At 43.9% G+C, this 13,651-nt stretch overlaps 1 protein-coding gene across 1 annotated transcript in view; it reads left to right on the top strand.

Moving 5' to 3' along the window:
- The window catches only part of stau2 (staufen double-stranded RNA binding protein 2), a 32,457-nt gene that overhangs the window by 11,804 nt on the left and 7,002 nt on the right, over window positions 1-13,651 (top strand). The window contains exons 6-7 of the mRNA XM_031850290.1: window positions 4,474-4,633; window positions 8,810-9,015. Coding sequence (XP_031706150.1) covers window positions 4,474-4,633; window positions 8,810-9,015 — 366 coding nt within the window. The remainder of the gene's footprint in view (window positions 1-4,473; window positions 4,634-8,809; window positions 9,016-13,651) is intronic.

The following is a 13,651-nucleotide window of genomic DNA, read 5'->3' on the forward strand; positions in this document are numbered from 1 at the left end:
TGTGTGTGTGTGTGTGTGTGTGTGTGTGTGTGTGTGTGTGTGTGTGTATAATTATGGTATAACTATAACTATTTGTGTTTGCATGTGTTTGGTTGGCCCACTTTCTTCTGTCTGCTGTAGTTGAATACATGTGTTTCCATCCTTAAAGAAGTTGTTCAGCGCTGAGAAAATGGTCTTTTCATAAAACTAGGCTGTCGATGCAGTAGAAAGGCACAAATATGTTTTTTAAATTAGTGTGGCGTGATGAGCAAAAACGGAGAAATGGGGCTCTGATATTCCCCTTTCTCCAGAATACACTGGGCTCATTGAGTAGAACCAAGTTTATATCTCGTAGAAAATATGTACACAATATGGCAAACCACAATCACACCTCCTAGGACAAATGTTTAGTTACTAAAAATAGTAACAAACTAGTTAATGCATTCATACATTTCATACATTCGTTAAAAAGAGAGATTTTAAATATTAGTATACACAACGAGGCCGTAAAGGCGCACTAGTCGGCGTGATGACATTTTGTAGTCTCATTTAGCCACTTCTTCGCAAGCGCACGGAAAAGTTTCAAAATTCACGAGAGGGGTATTTACTGACGTATTCTGTGCCGTAGAACAATACATTGGAATCTTTTAATCTTGAATTAACCACAGATCGTATTTCAGACCACGAACCAGAAACCATTCAAATACCCCACTGACTTTGAGACAATGGAACCGGAAGTGAGAAAATGCTAACTCATCAGACGTATAATCAAAAATCACCAACAAACTATCCTACTCTACTATAAATGCAAGAGCCCAACCATACAAGGATCACCCACGTATTAGATATTGTTGTGCTACATCATAAAAACTCATGAACATGCACTGCGGCAAACAGTCTTTCATACCCTTAATGCGCATTTCGTTTGATTTCTAATGACTAATGTGTGGTTTTAGGTGACCTCCAATGGGGTTTCTAACAACCACCGGTTGCCTGGGCTGATTACGGGAAGCGATATATTCCCAACAAAGCTTAATTTAATGTGTTCTCATGGGCAAAATGGCAGGTTTACGACGAAAAGGAAGTGCTGCATTTGGTTTTCATTTCTGCGGTCTGCACAAAGTTTGCCAGCTGAACCTGTTGAAATGTTCACTGCATTCTATACACTTACCATCTGCAACTGGTCGAGGTCACGTGTTAAGTCACGGGCCAAATATTTTCCGTTAATTTCCGTCGAACTACACGAGCTCCTGCAAGCGCCATGTGTTTGCATTTTGCTTTTTTAAAATTCTGTTCAATTCATCTGGCACGGTCACTGTTAAATAACATCACTGTGAATGATGCAAGATTTCCCAAAACATCACACCTAACCGACACAGCATGTGGTACATGTGACCATGTTTTTTTGACATTATGTGAATAGAATAGTGATATGATCAACCTGTCACTTAGGCCCGTACGTCACGTATATTACACTATCTGGTGCCTTTTAATGTAAATGTGTTACAATGTAATCTCGCTCGTGTGAGCATGCGGTGACGGAGGATCCGCTTTTTCTACACAGGCAATTTAGAAAGGAAATATTTTTCCGTGCCGGAGGACAAAATAGTTTCCAGGACGGACGAAATGTCACCCCGTCATTTAGTAATTGCAATGCCATATCTCCCATTTCCCAGTCTATGACTGTGTGTGGGCTCAGAAACTCCAATGCCTCTGAATGTGTCACACACACGCGTGAGTCTTTGAATGATTAAAGATGAAAGAGTAACCTTAACTAACGCTGCCCACATTAAAGAGAGCTGCAGGGAGGCTTCGTTCCTCAAAGTCAAATTCATTACTCGCGGCTAAACACAGATGAGTTATCATTTGATTGAGTTGTGTTTTTATTTTTGTTTTTTTCTCTCACTCAGTCACTCATCCCCGTGTCACAGCAGATACACACACAAACACGCACGTCATCACACAGACACAGCGGTGTTTCTTTAAATCATTTTTTTCTCTCCCTTTCAGCAGTCTCCACACCCTCCCCACAGGTGTCCTGGTCCCTCTCTGTAGTAATAATAATAACAAAAATAACAGTTGATAACACAGAACAGGCAGTTCAAGCCAACATGTGCTGATGTCTTTTTTTCGTACTGGCCAAAGAGCGCTGACGTGATTTTCCTGCCTTTTCTTTTTTTTTTTGTTTGCATGATTTTGACGTGTGTGCATGTGCTCGCCTGTGTTCTTGGCTTCGCTTGTGTGTAAGCCACTACTTTCCCACGTTGTGGAGTAGGGTCTCCCACAGGCCTCCCTCCATGTCCCCCTCTCTCTCCCCCCCTTCAGTCTCCCTCCTCTCTCTTTCTTATCCCTCTCTCTCCTCCTCCTCTCTGCACCTGTACTCGGCGCTCCAGCTCCCAGCTGCTCCCATCTCGGCTCAGCGCTGTTTGGCCGGAGCCCATGTTGCACTTGGCATGTCCTCTGAGACCCTGGGGCCACACTTGACGTGCGAGGGCCAGGCAGGCCCCCGCCCAGGGAAGGCTCCCGTGGCCAGGAGGAGCTGGGAGCAGACTGACGAGAGGAGGGCTGTGGGGCCGGAGAAAAGACCTGCTGGAATTCTGGGAGTAAAAATGCTGACTCATTGTTAGCCCTGCTGGGCAGGAGATTTGGGAAAGACATGAAGGGAGGCGGAAGAAGAGAGGCATAGTCAGAGAAATGACAAATGTGTTCCTAGGTGTTATCTCGTAAGACTTACTGTTAGTAAAGAGGCAGTATTTCCAGTATTTTGGTTTTAAGAAAATACCAAAAATGCTTCAGTAAAAAGGAGAACTTACTCGAGTTCGGGGTTATTTCCTGTTTATTACAGCTTGGGTCATATTGTCATAGTTTCGGTCATAGTTCCTATCAGTTGTGATAACTCTGTACTGCTGAGGTCTGGAAACATGACATTAGGTTAACATTGGAGTTTTTCAGTGAAATGTCTCGACAGCTGTGAATCTATTTGCATGATATTTAGTGCAGATATCCATGGTGCCCCAAGGATTAACCAACAATTTAGTAGAACCCTTGTTTTTTCATATAATGCCATCAGCAAGCCTAAGCTTTCACTTCTCCAGTGATAGTATGAACTGTTGGATGGATTGCAATTAAAGACATGTTTACATGCTTTTCTGGATGAATTGTAAGGCAACTTTGGTGATACCCTGACTTTCATCGAGTGCCATCATCAGGTCAGACTTTAATTTCTCCAATACTTTGTAAAGCTAATGATATTTCCATCAGCCTCAGCTGTATTTTAGCATGCTTTTATGCTAAAAGATGGGAAATATTATACCTGCTAAACTTCAGTATGCCAGCACACTGATGTTAGCATTTTGTGCTAAACACTACCGTGTGTAGGTGCAGGCCTGCTAGCATGGCTGTAGCCTCTTAGTCCTGTTGTACTTTTAAGATAGTTGACTTGAAACATGTAATGGCAGTCATTTCAAACATTAGCATGCAGTGTATTCAGGGGAGTGTTCACAGAGAGTGCTTGTTTGGCTGTTGTTGAATACGGCCGTACGACTTTATTTAATTATGTGCATGTGTGCGCTGTTGAAAGAAACTGTGAACATGTCCAGTGCATACAAGGTTTTCCCGTCCTCTTGGGTTTTCTAACTTCTTGGGTTCCCCAAAATTCGAATAATAAAATCTCACATCTCACTGCTGCTGCATTGCCACGTAGGATGTTTTGGTACAGCTGAAAATGAACAGATACGTATTCACGGGGAAAGAGGATTGCCACATTTGTGTTAACTGACTCTACTACTAATTACTTATTTTCATTCCGTCATTAAAAAGCTCAATGATTTGGCCAAACATGAGAATATTAAGTACATTTGGCACCAGACTCTAGTCAAGACACGGTACCATGAATCTCATGTGCTGCTATCCATCTGTGTCTACCACATATGGCGTCTGTATGTCCTTGTGAATATAAGTGTATAGTGGCAGAGAAGAAGGAGGACACGGAGACGGATATTAAAAAAAGAGTTTGGATTCCTCTCCTCTCTTGTTAGCTTTCCCACTGTTTCTCATTCCTTGTCCTGGATCCGGCAGACATTCTCAGCCCTTCTCACCCTGACCCAGGAGGGGGGTATCACACACGCGGACTCGCAGACCTCTAAATCTGCTTGGTGACAGCTCGGTCCCGCTCTGTCAAGACCCGAAGAAAGAGAGGAGAATCTATGTTCGGGGCCAGAAGAAAGAGGAGAGGATATATGTGTCCCTGCGCTTTGTTTGCCGTCCCCGTGCTGAGATTCAATAGCAAGACATCAGTCAAGTGGTTAGCCAGCGGGCCATTGTGTAGTAATTGACCCTGATGAAGTGGTGGGACTTTAATTTGGGAACAGTGTAAACGGTGTGGATTGATGGCTTGGCTCATAATGTCTGAGCTACTCCCGCTTCTTGTTTTTCCCATACATTTATGGCTACATATTTATTTATAGACGTTTTCTGTCGTTTTGTTCATTCCAGGTACCACTACCCTGTTCCTAAGATCTTCTACGTGCAGCTGTCTGTGGGGAGTCACGAGTTCATCGGGGAGGGACGCACCCGCCAAGCAGCCAGACACAATGCTGCCATGAAGGCCTTGCAAGCGCTGCGCAACGAACCCATCCCCGAACGGCCGCCGCAGGTAAACACACACACGAGAGCACTTAGAGACAGAAAGGCGTACGCTAGCAGTGCGTAGTTCTTTTAACAAGTGAATCCCTGCCGACATCTTCAACACAGTTCCATTACTTCTGAAGCTTAAATGGACTTCTGTAGGACGGACCATATTAGTCTAATGAAGGAGCTTCTATTTCTCGCTGGTCTGGACAAAACCATAGTTTTTCACCTCTGCCCTATATTGTACTATTACATTTTGCAGCTTGTTAGTTTCGGCACTACTGCAATGCACTATGCTGCTAGCCAATCTGTGCAACTCATTCATTCTTACTGCAGATGATCTTTCATAATGTGTCACAAATATGTTGCATCATTCTAAAAAAAGAAAAGTGTGGGATTTCCAAATGCAATGTTCCCCTTGGACCGTTCATTACCCATCTACAAGTAGCCACTCATGTATTACCATGTACTTAGGAGAAGTGTCTTCACTTTTACTCAACAGAATTGCATGTTCACTCTCAGGACGTTTTCATATTAGATATAATTTATTTGTACCGTCCCCAAGTACAATAGCCCCCCCTTCTCCGCTCAGCTTTTCACACATATTTCACTTCATCCTCTACGCAGCATATGTCAAAAATGCTTGACCTCAAATATATTCAATTAACTGAAGACAAAAAAGACTTCAAATTCACACATGTGAGAGGCTGTAGACATTTGTGATATTTTTGTTGCTGAAAATTGCTTAAACGGTTTGTTGCCACTCGGTTGACAGAACATGAATCGTAGCAAATATGTTGCTTTGTTATAGATTTTTAATACACGCTTAGATGTGCTGTCTGCGTGCATTCCAACCTTATGAAGCATCTAGCCCCCCCCCCCACTGCTTTAACCTTGGCTGACTGTCGCTCTGCTTGGCCCCCCCACCCTCGCACTTGAAACTCTTGCTTTAATGAAAAGTCAAAGGATTTGTGCTGCTGATCTGATGGTGTCCCCGCAGAGGCTCTATTAAGAGTGTTACACGGCGTTTTTTTTTTTTTGCAGATGCGTAACAACCTTTCAATCCGATTGAATCCAAATCCACTTCAGCTCTAATCATTCTAATGTATAATTTAAGCCCGGCAGGTCTCCATGGTTTAGTTCGCACCTGGCGGGAGTGTAGTTTCTCTCTTTAATTTTTTGGATTTTGTCCTTTTGCTTTCTGTGTCACTCTTACCATTCCAGAGTTTCCCCTTCGGCATAGCTGTTAACTGTTGTTATCATCTCCCACCGGAAATCAAATTACCCCGATGCTCACCGCCTGGCATCGCCGACGGTTATTCAAAATGCTTTGGCTCCTCTCACCTGCCCGACTCGCTGTCTTGTGGCGTCGGCCTCCATAAATGTGCTCTTTGTTTGCTGCTGCTTCTGAGTCTTGCTTTACAAATTGAGGCACGGTGTGTCTCCAGTACACGTCTGTCATTCTGTGTGTGTGTGTGTGTGTGTGTGTGTGTGTGTGTGTGTGTGTGTGTGTGTGTGTGTGTGTGTGTGTGTGTGTGTGTGTGTGTGTGTGTGTGTACGCTCGTACATGTGTAAATGTGCGGATGCCCTCGGGCTAAAAGTTTTTCTCTTCAACCATTGTCTGTCAAACCTTTTTATTTTGAGGAAGACCACGGGTAAATATCAGTGACACTCCAATTGTGTTTTGTACACGAGTAGAGCAACAATATGTAACCATAGGAAACACAAAGACCTCCTCCAACTTAACCGCGCTTCAGGCAGTAAAGATTATATAAGGAAACTGCTGACTTTACTCCTAAATCCCTGCCGGTTGGTTTAGATGCTGACAATATTAATACAGTTATGATGTCTGCTGCTAAACAAGTGGGCTTCTTGTCTTGAAAAAAAGCATGTTGAGTGGAAATCTGCATCATTTGTTTCTAGGAGATTGCACATGGTTGCTGTGAAGGAAGATGCATTTAGATCTGGGAAAATTGTCACTTCTTATGATAAACAGTTGCTTTTTTTTTAAAGAATCAAGTCATTCTGTCTATTGGGAGCCGCTTCCTCCCATCCCTTTGATGTGGAATCCTTTGGCCCTGTTACCAAATCAATTGCGGTTGAGCATCGACGTGAATGCGAAGCGTTTTGCTGCTTCAGCGTGAGAGTTAATGCCTCACGAACAAGTGGTGAAGCCACACACTGTGTCTCCTCTTGTTCGTACGTTTCCCAGGACTCTCTCTCCAGTACATCCATAAGTAGAGGCAGCACCCAAAGTCATATTTAGCCCTCTATTTGTCTTTGTCACGGGGGAAGGTCTCCGATCTACTTGGTCATTCAGCTTCACAGCCTAATACACACCCACCGACAGATGCAGACGCTTCACACCCGGTGGCTTGTTAAGTGCAGCCTTGAGAGAGGATTCACATTATTATTCGCACACATTAAGAACGCTTGAAAAAGTGTCGGGGGGGGGATATGTAACCATGAAAACCATGAATACATATTAGAATTTCTATGAAAACAAATATGCATACGTTACAGGATGCAGAACATGTGAGTCTGAGCACACACACACACACACAAAGCACACACACACACACACAAAACAAAGCAGGCGCTCACGCGCCTCTCGTCCATGTGAGGTCTCTCGCCCGGTGCGGTAGGTGCATTGTACCACGTGACTGTTTTCTATGAAATCCAAGAGATCTCACAGTATGAATCATGCGTCATATCAGATCGCACAATGAGGCAGGCGACAAGGAAGAAGCCCAAAGGGAAAGACGGCAGACATTCATACATAATCAGACAAAGAGCTGGACATGAGGAGATAAAGATCGAGACAGCACTCTGCATTCCCATAAACAATTGCCACCGAAAAGCCCCCTCGTTGTACGGCTTAAGATATCATCTCTGTCGCGTGAACTACATTTCTTTATTAGTGGAAGGGACCGATGGCTCTTTTATTCAGAGGTGAATGCAGCCGTCATTCTTGTAGAGTCTGGCTTATCCATATTTAAACAACCGGAGTCGTCTGGTATTAAGTCCAGAATTACTTCATAGTTTCATGGGCAGCAGATTTGTTTTGGATTTAGAAAATGTCGGATCTGTGTGGAGCTTAAAATGATTTATTTCGAGTGGATCAGCCATGTTTCACGCCTGATGAAAACACTAAGTTGAGCCTTTGTTCTTCTTACAGGGCGATACCATTCTTGATGTAAATAAATAATTATTTTGCTATGAAGAACAGAGAGTTAATAACATAAAAATATCATATTTAATGCCCCCCCCCCCCCCCTTTAAGAGGCCTTCCTGTGCAGACAGAGGACCACCAGGATACTGAGTTCTCCATCTGATATCAGATAAGGATCATAGCCAGAAAACAGGCAGCTTCTCGTTGCAGCAGCTTGGCAGACTTCCACTCTGTATGTGTGCAGTAGTGTAATCCTCGATGTGATATGTGCCACAGTTTTGGGGGTCACAGTCTGGTATTTTCTGGTACATAAAATCAGAAGAAGTAAAGAAATATTTTCCATTTATTTGAAAAAAGTGCTTTCAAAGTAAAAAAAATCAAACAAAAGACAATATCTGATCATTGCGCCAACTTAACAACATGAAGGAATATTATAGCAGGTGTTCAGCACTTTAAGTTTACTACGACTGAATATGGTTTCATATCTGTTTCATATAACTCTAATGGGATTTCTTTATTGCTATTGGGAGAACACCTTGCACCTAAGTCTGTTCAAGCCCAATATCCACTTCAGATGATGCCATTCCAAATGAGTTACATCTTTAAATGTGGCTTTTCTCTCAGACATAATGTTACCTAGCATGTAGTAGCCTGAACACTATCCACATTTATTTGTGATCTAATCCTCTTTTCCTTTTTCGGTCTTGCTCTAATTTGGTGGGAGATTATAAAGGCTTCCAAGCAGGGTTATAAATGATGTGAGCTGCTCTTCCAGCTTTGGTTTCTATTTTAAGTTCACCATATCAGTGACGCTAGTTATGTGAGCCTGGTGAACCGAAAAAGCTTTGAAATGTTGAGTTCTGGACATACTGAACAGTTCATTAATTATAGATAATGTATTACTTAAACTAGTTTTTACTGAACAATAGACCTTTGGAAACCTATAACCTAAAAGTGGCTTTAGTTTAGCAACAGTCAGTGTGTCCCCCTTAACCATTTTCCCCTCTGATATTTTCCCTCCTCTTCCAGAGCCCAGAGGAAAAAGGGGAGTCTGAGGAAGGCACCGATGCCAGCAAATCAGAGATCAGCCTGGTCTACGAAATTGCCCTGAAGAGGAACTTATCTGTCAACTTTGAGGTGAGAAAAAAAAAAAAAAAGGACAAATACGGCCCACGTGATGCCATTATTATGAGGATAAGAGGCCACGCAGAATGGATGAGTAGTCACGATGTACAGTAAGTATGACCAAAACGAAAGAACTCACTGGAATCTGAAGGAGTCACACTGATGATGCTCAACCCTAATGATAAGGAAACAACAACTGCGCAAGGACATGCATGTTTTCCAGGTTTTGCTTGATTTTCCCATCAGTGAGGTCACTTATCTTAAAAAGAGTAAAACCAAATATGTGCACAGAGGTTCTTATGGTGTCGAGTTCAAAGTGTTTCTGGGCTGATGTAGGACATCGGTTCTAGTGACTTGGTCCCAATGTATTTTGTATTTTAAGGTGACTCAGCTGATACGGTGCAGATGCAGATGAGTGTCGATCATTCGCTACTGTAAGATTAATTCCTTTAGTAGTCAGCCTTGTGTGTTAAATTAGACGGGCTTATATTTATCAGTTCATTTCTAACCAGTATTTAACATCCAATGTTCCTAAGATCTAAGTAAGGTCTTTGACACATTTTCAGCAAAAAACTATTTTTATATGGTGACCAAAATTTATCTCACACCTCTGTTTGATATTCACACCTAAGACATTTGTTTTTTATGGCATCAATCTTATCTTGTGCATTAGTTTTCACAAATGTCTCTAATTCAAAATGACATGTGCACCTTGGGATTTGGACTAGAATTCAAAATTACATTTTGTGCGCTTGGAACAGCTCTCGCCTACACAACAGCTCTCGCATAACATCTAATCTGTCTGAACTAACTGCTTGTGAAAGAGCACCCCTGCTCTTTTTCCTAATGCGTGTATATATTTCTTAAAAGTTTCGCAAAGTTGAGGCGAACAGCTGCAGGAAAGTGTGTGATTAATATTAAAACCTCCGTGTTTGTTGAAAAAGGTATTTGGGATTTTCCTTTTCACGTCAGTACATTCTTCGTGGGTTTAACACCCAGCATGTAGCGACCGTGAGAGGAAATGAATCTTAAGCGGCGTCTGCCTCGGTTTGCTGATGGCGTACTCTTATTCACAGCTGTGTCCGAGCTGCCGCTAGCACGTTCCGCTGGATAAGACGAGGGTCGACCTGCATTGCTCGGTGTTTTTAGTTTTGCCATCACAGAGAATCCTACCATCACTTTTCTAACCATTGGCGTTATTGTTCCCAACTTTTCTAAATCCACAAGGAAGTCTGGTTTGTCCTTAAACAACCCTGCAGTGTCTGTTCTCTTTGGCTTTCAGCGTATCTCAGCTGACTCATCCAATATTCCCTCCCCGGTCGCCCTCTCTTCTTCTGCTGCACTCTGCAAGTTGCCAAAAAAACAAGGGAGGCTCAGTTTACACTGTGTGCCCCCTCCCTTCCTCCACAGAATCCCTGCCTTCCACCTCCTTCCATCACTCCCAAAAATCACACAGAGGGTGGTTGCCTGTTGAGGCTAGGGGGAGAGGTGCACTGGGGTGAGAGGAAATGGAGAGACAGGGATGGAAGGGAGGGAGGGAGACTCTTCTCACTCTGTTGACTTTTGCTTGCTAATACGAGTTTACACAACATCGGGAATAATTATCTGCAAAGCTGCCCCCTCTCTCTCTCCCCCCTCAAAAACACGCTTTTGCTCATCAGAGCATGACATGACCTTCCTGGAACTACTGTTAATAATTCCAGCCAGCTAAATCTGGATTGATGCGATTTATTATCTGTCATGTCTTCCACTGTGAGCCATTACTTAACTTTCATTTTCAGTCCCTCCAAATTGGACGCTGACAGCGGCGGTTTTTAAAAGCAGACCACAGCCACATTTCTCCAAACGGTCTCTGTTCTGCTCACTGTCAGGCCGGGAGACTCTTCATTACTGCTGTGTGACGAGCAGTGAATCAGTAACTTCCCTCCACTTTGTCTTCATTTGAACCATCTATCCATATCTCCGTCAACAGCCTCATCTGGGCTATAAACTCGTGATTTAAAGTACCGGAAACATGCCCGACTAACAGTTTTGGTTCCTCAAGGGTAGTCTTGTTGGTAACTGTTGATTAGCTTTTTGTTCTCCATTCCTGCACGTCAGTCAGGCTCCATTTGTTTTCCCGTGCCGAGTCAACCTAAACTGTCCGAAGGCCGGGCTGCTGCGAGGCAATTATCCTCTCCCTCTGCTGGCGTCCCGTGCCTTCCTCTCCCCCTCATAAGCCTGGTTAATCAGCATGTTGCATGCATACGCTGTGGCTGGAGACCAAGTGTAAATTACACATGCCTCTATGGTCTTTCTTTTTTTTGCCCATTGGGTACATTACATTATAACTCATTAGACAAAATTTGGCCTCGTCTCTTTCCCTGCCATGTCACATCCCCTTTACCGCGTCGGCTTTGATGCGCTGAGAATAAATGGTACACTCCTGCACGCACGGTTACACATTCATGCATCCTACACAGAACCGCAACGGTCATCTCTCATGTGGACGCCATGTTTTCACATCATCTCATCCCCTGCCCTCACTGGGGCATGAAATTACCCGTGAGTCACCGCTAGCGAGTGTCTGTTTTCCCCATCCCTCCGCAACGATGAGGGTCGCCGCCGCTCCGAGAGCCAGTTGGCTCATTTAATCCCCCCGTCAGGCAATATCAAACAGATGTCAGCATCAAAGAGGAACCAATCTATAAATCACAGCTTGTGTGTTGGATCTTCGACACAAGAGAAGCGGGCCCTGGCCAAGAACCACCCATCTTACAAGAAGCGGCTTCCCTCGGGGCTTGTCCATCCACCCGCTCGTCACAAAAGAGCCTTTCTTCCCTCTACCAGTCCCCACCATTGTCCTACCCTGCTCCCACAGCCTCCTCTTCCAGAGTACCTGAAGTCTCACATGCACGGATCCTCAGACGTGCGTGTAAATGAATAGAAGTGCTGAAATCCCATCGGTGTGGCGCAGATCCCGTGTCGTCTGCCAGGAGACTGACTGCAGCTCGTCTGCCGGCATCAGGGGCCAAGAGTGTGTGTGACATGTGTGCACAGATACACACTTTGTCTCATGCTCTTTGTCGACTGCACCATATACACACACAGGCCACATTTCTTCTTCTGCTTCTTGTTGGGAACTGCATGTTTTCACTTTTAGACAGCACAAGTGACTTATCTTATCAGTGCAACACTTGTCCATCACTTTTTTTTGGATAAGCAGACGGCTTAAAAGTCCTAAACCCAAAGAGCACGGACTCTGTAACGCCTGCTCGATCGCTTGCCAGCACCTCTAAAGGTCACCTATTAACACTCTGTAACTCATTTGCTAATTCGGTACACACACCAAAAGTGTAAAACCAGGAACGTTCACATCCTCTTAGCCGCACACCCACCAGGATGCGAATGTGATTATTTGTGGGATGGACCACGAGACAGAGGAAGCTTGAAAGAGTGATTGAGTCAAGCTATAAAATCGTCCTGCACATCTCATCATTCACTTCAACAGCATGACATAATCTCAGCTGACCAGGGCCAGTGATCCATCATCAACACCAGCGATTGAAGGAAAAAAGTTTAGAACTTGGATGTGTCCCGTCCCATTGCATGTCTTAACGTACGTACAAGAAGCTGCCATGTTGCATTTCCTCTTTCTGATGACGAGCAAGACCAGAGCAGGTCCCCTGGGCGGGAGTGAGTTTGGATGTTAGCTTGGACAGCTAGTGCTCCACAACACACATCCCTACTGTGTAGTTAAACTGTGCAGGAATGCTGAGAGGCTAACAGGTACATTGACGGCAAACATGGGGGCCAGAGTCGGCCCTGTTTACGAGAATGTCCTTCAGTTACCTCAGTAGGAATAGTTAGGATGAGGAATCCTAAACATCACCTTTTTTTTTTTTGCCTGCATTTAATAAAGTCAAAATTAAATTACACAGCAAGTAAATTACTTTAACTACTTCATATACATCATATGTTTTTGCAGTAATAGGCGTAGGAGTGTTTTGTCAATGTTATGGGTGGAGTTTTATCAATTTCTGAAGCTTTAATAAGTATTTGGGCTTCACCATTCTTTGTTTGGTTTTAATGCGCCAGACTTGTAATTTCTTAGAGAAATGTAGAGAAGAAGAGGGTATGCACACGTTATTCTTTGTTCTCCTCAACGTCTGGTATTAGTCTGTGTTGATGTGTGAAGCATTCGAGGAATGCTCAAGGTTCCGCTTATCAGTTTTATCGGTCACTAGGTTCAAATGAACGTTTTCTAGATTGCATTTGATTGCTCCAATTTGTGCTGTCTGCACCGCAAATTGAGCTCAAATAAAGGAGAGCAGGAAGGAGGGAGGAAGAGTTTTGAGAAAGTCCGAATAGACATTTACACACGGCAGCTACAGCTTGAGGGAGAGCGACAGACGGAGAGCTATGAATCCAAAAGGTGTCCACGTAAGCCGATCATGTACTGCTAGACTGTCAGTGTGTGAAACACAGTTCTTCCTCCAGTGTGTTTTCCTAAATCAGATTGGGATTACCCCACCTGCTGCACACACACGCGCACACACACACTCTCACACTTGGACTTCACAGGAAGTGGATGTGATTGCAGAAGCATGACCTAACGCCAGCCGGTGTTTGTTTTAGGTCTCCCAGGTGACCAGAGGCTAGAGGAAGGAAACTGAGCCCTCATCACCAGAGACTGTCGTCTAGGAACACGTTCCTCTTCGTGTGTGTGTGTGTGTGTGTGTGTGTGTGTGTGTGTGTGTGTGTGTG

Source organism: Anarrhichthys ocellatus, unplaced genomic scaffold (assembly GCF_004355925.1).
Source record: "Anarrhichthys ocellatus isolate YVR2014 unplaced genomic scaffold, GSC_Weel_1.0 scaffold10, whole genome shotgun sequence".
Taxonomy (NCBI): domain Eukaryota; kingdom Metazoa; phylum Chordata; class Actinopteri; order Perciformes; family Anarhichadidae; genus Anarrhichthys; species Anarrhichthys ocellatus.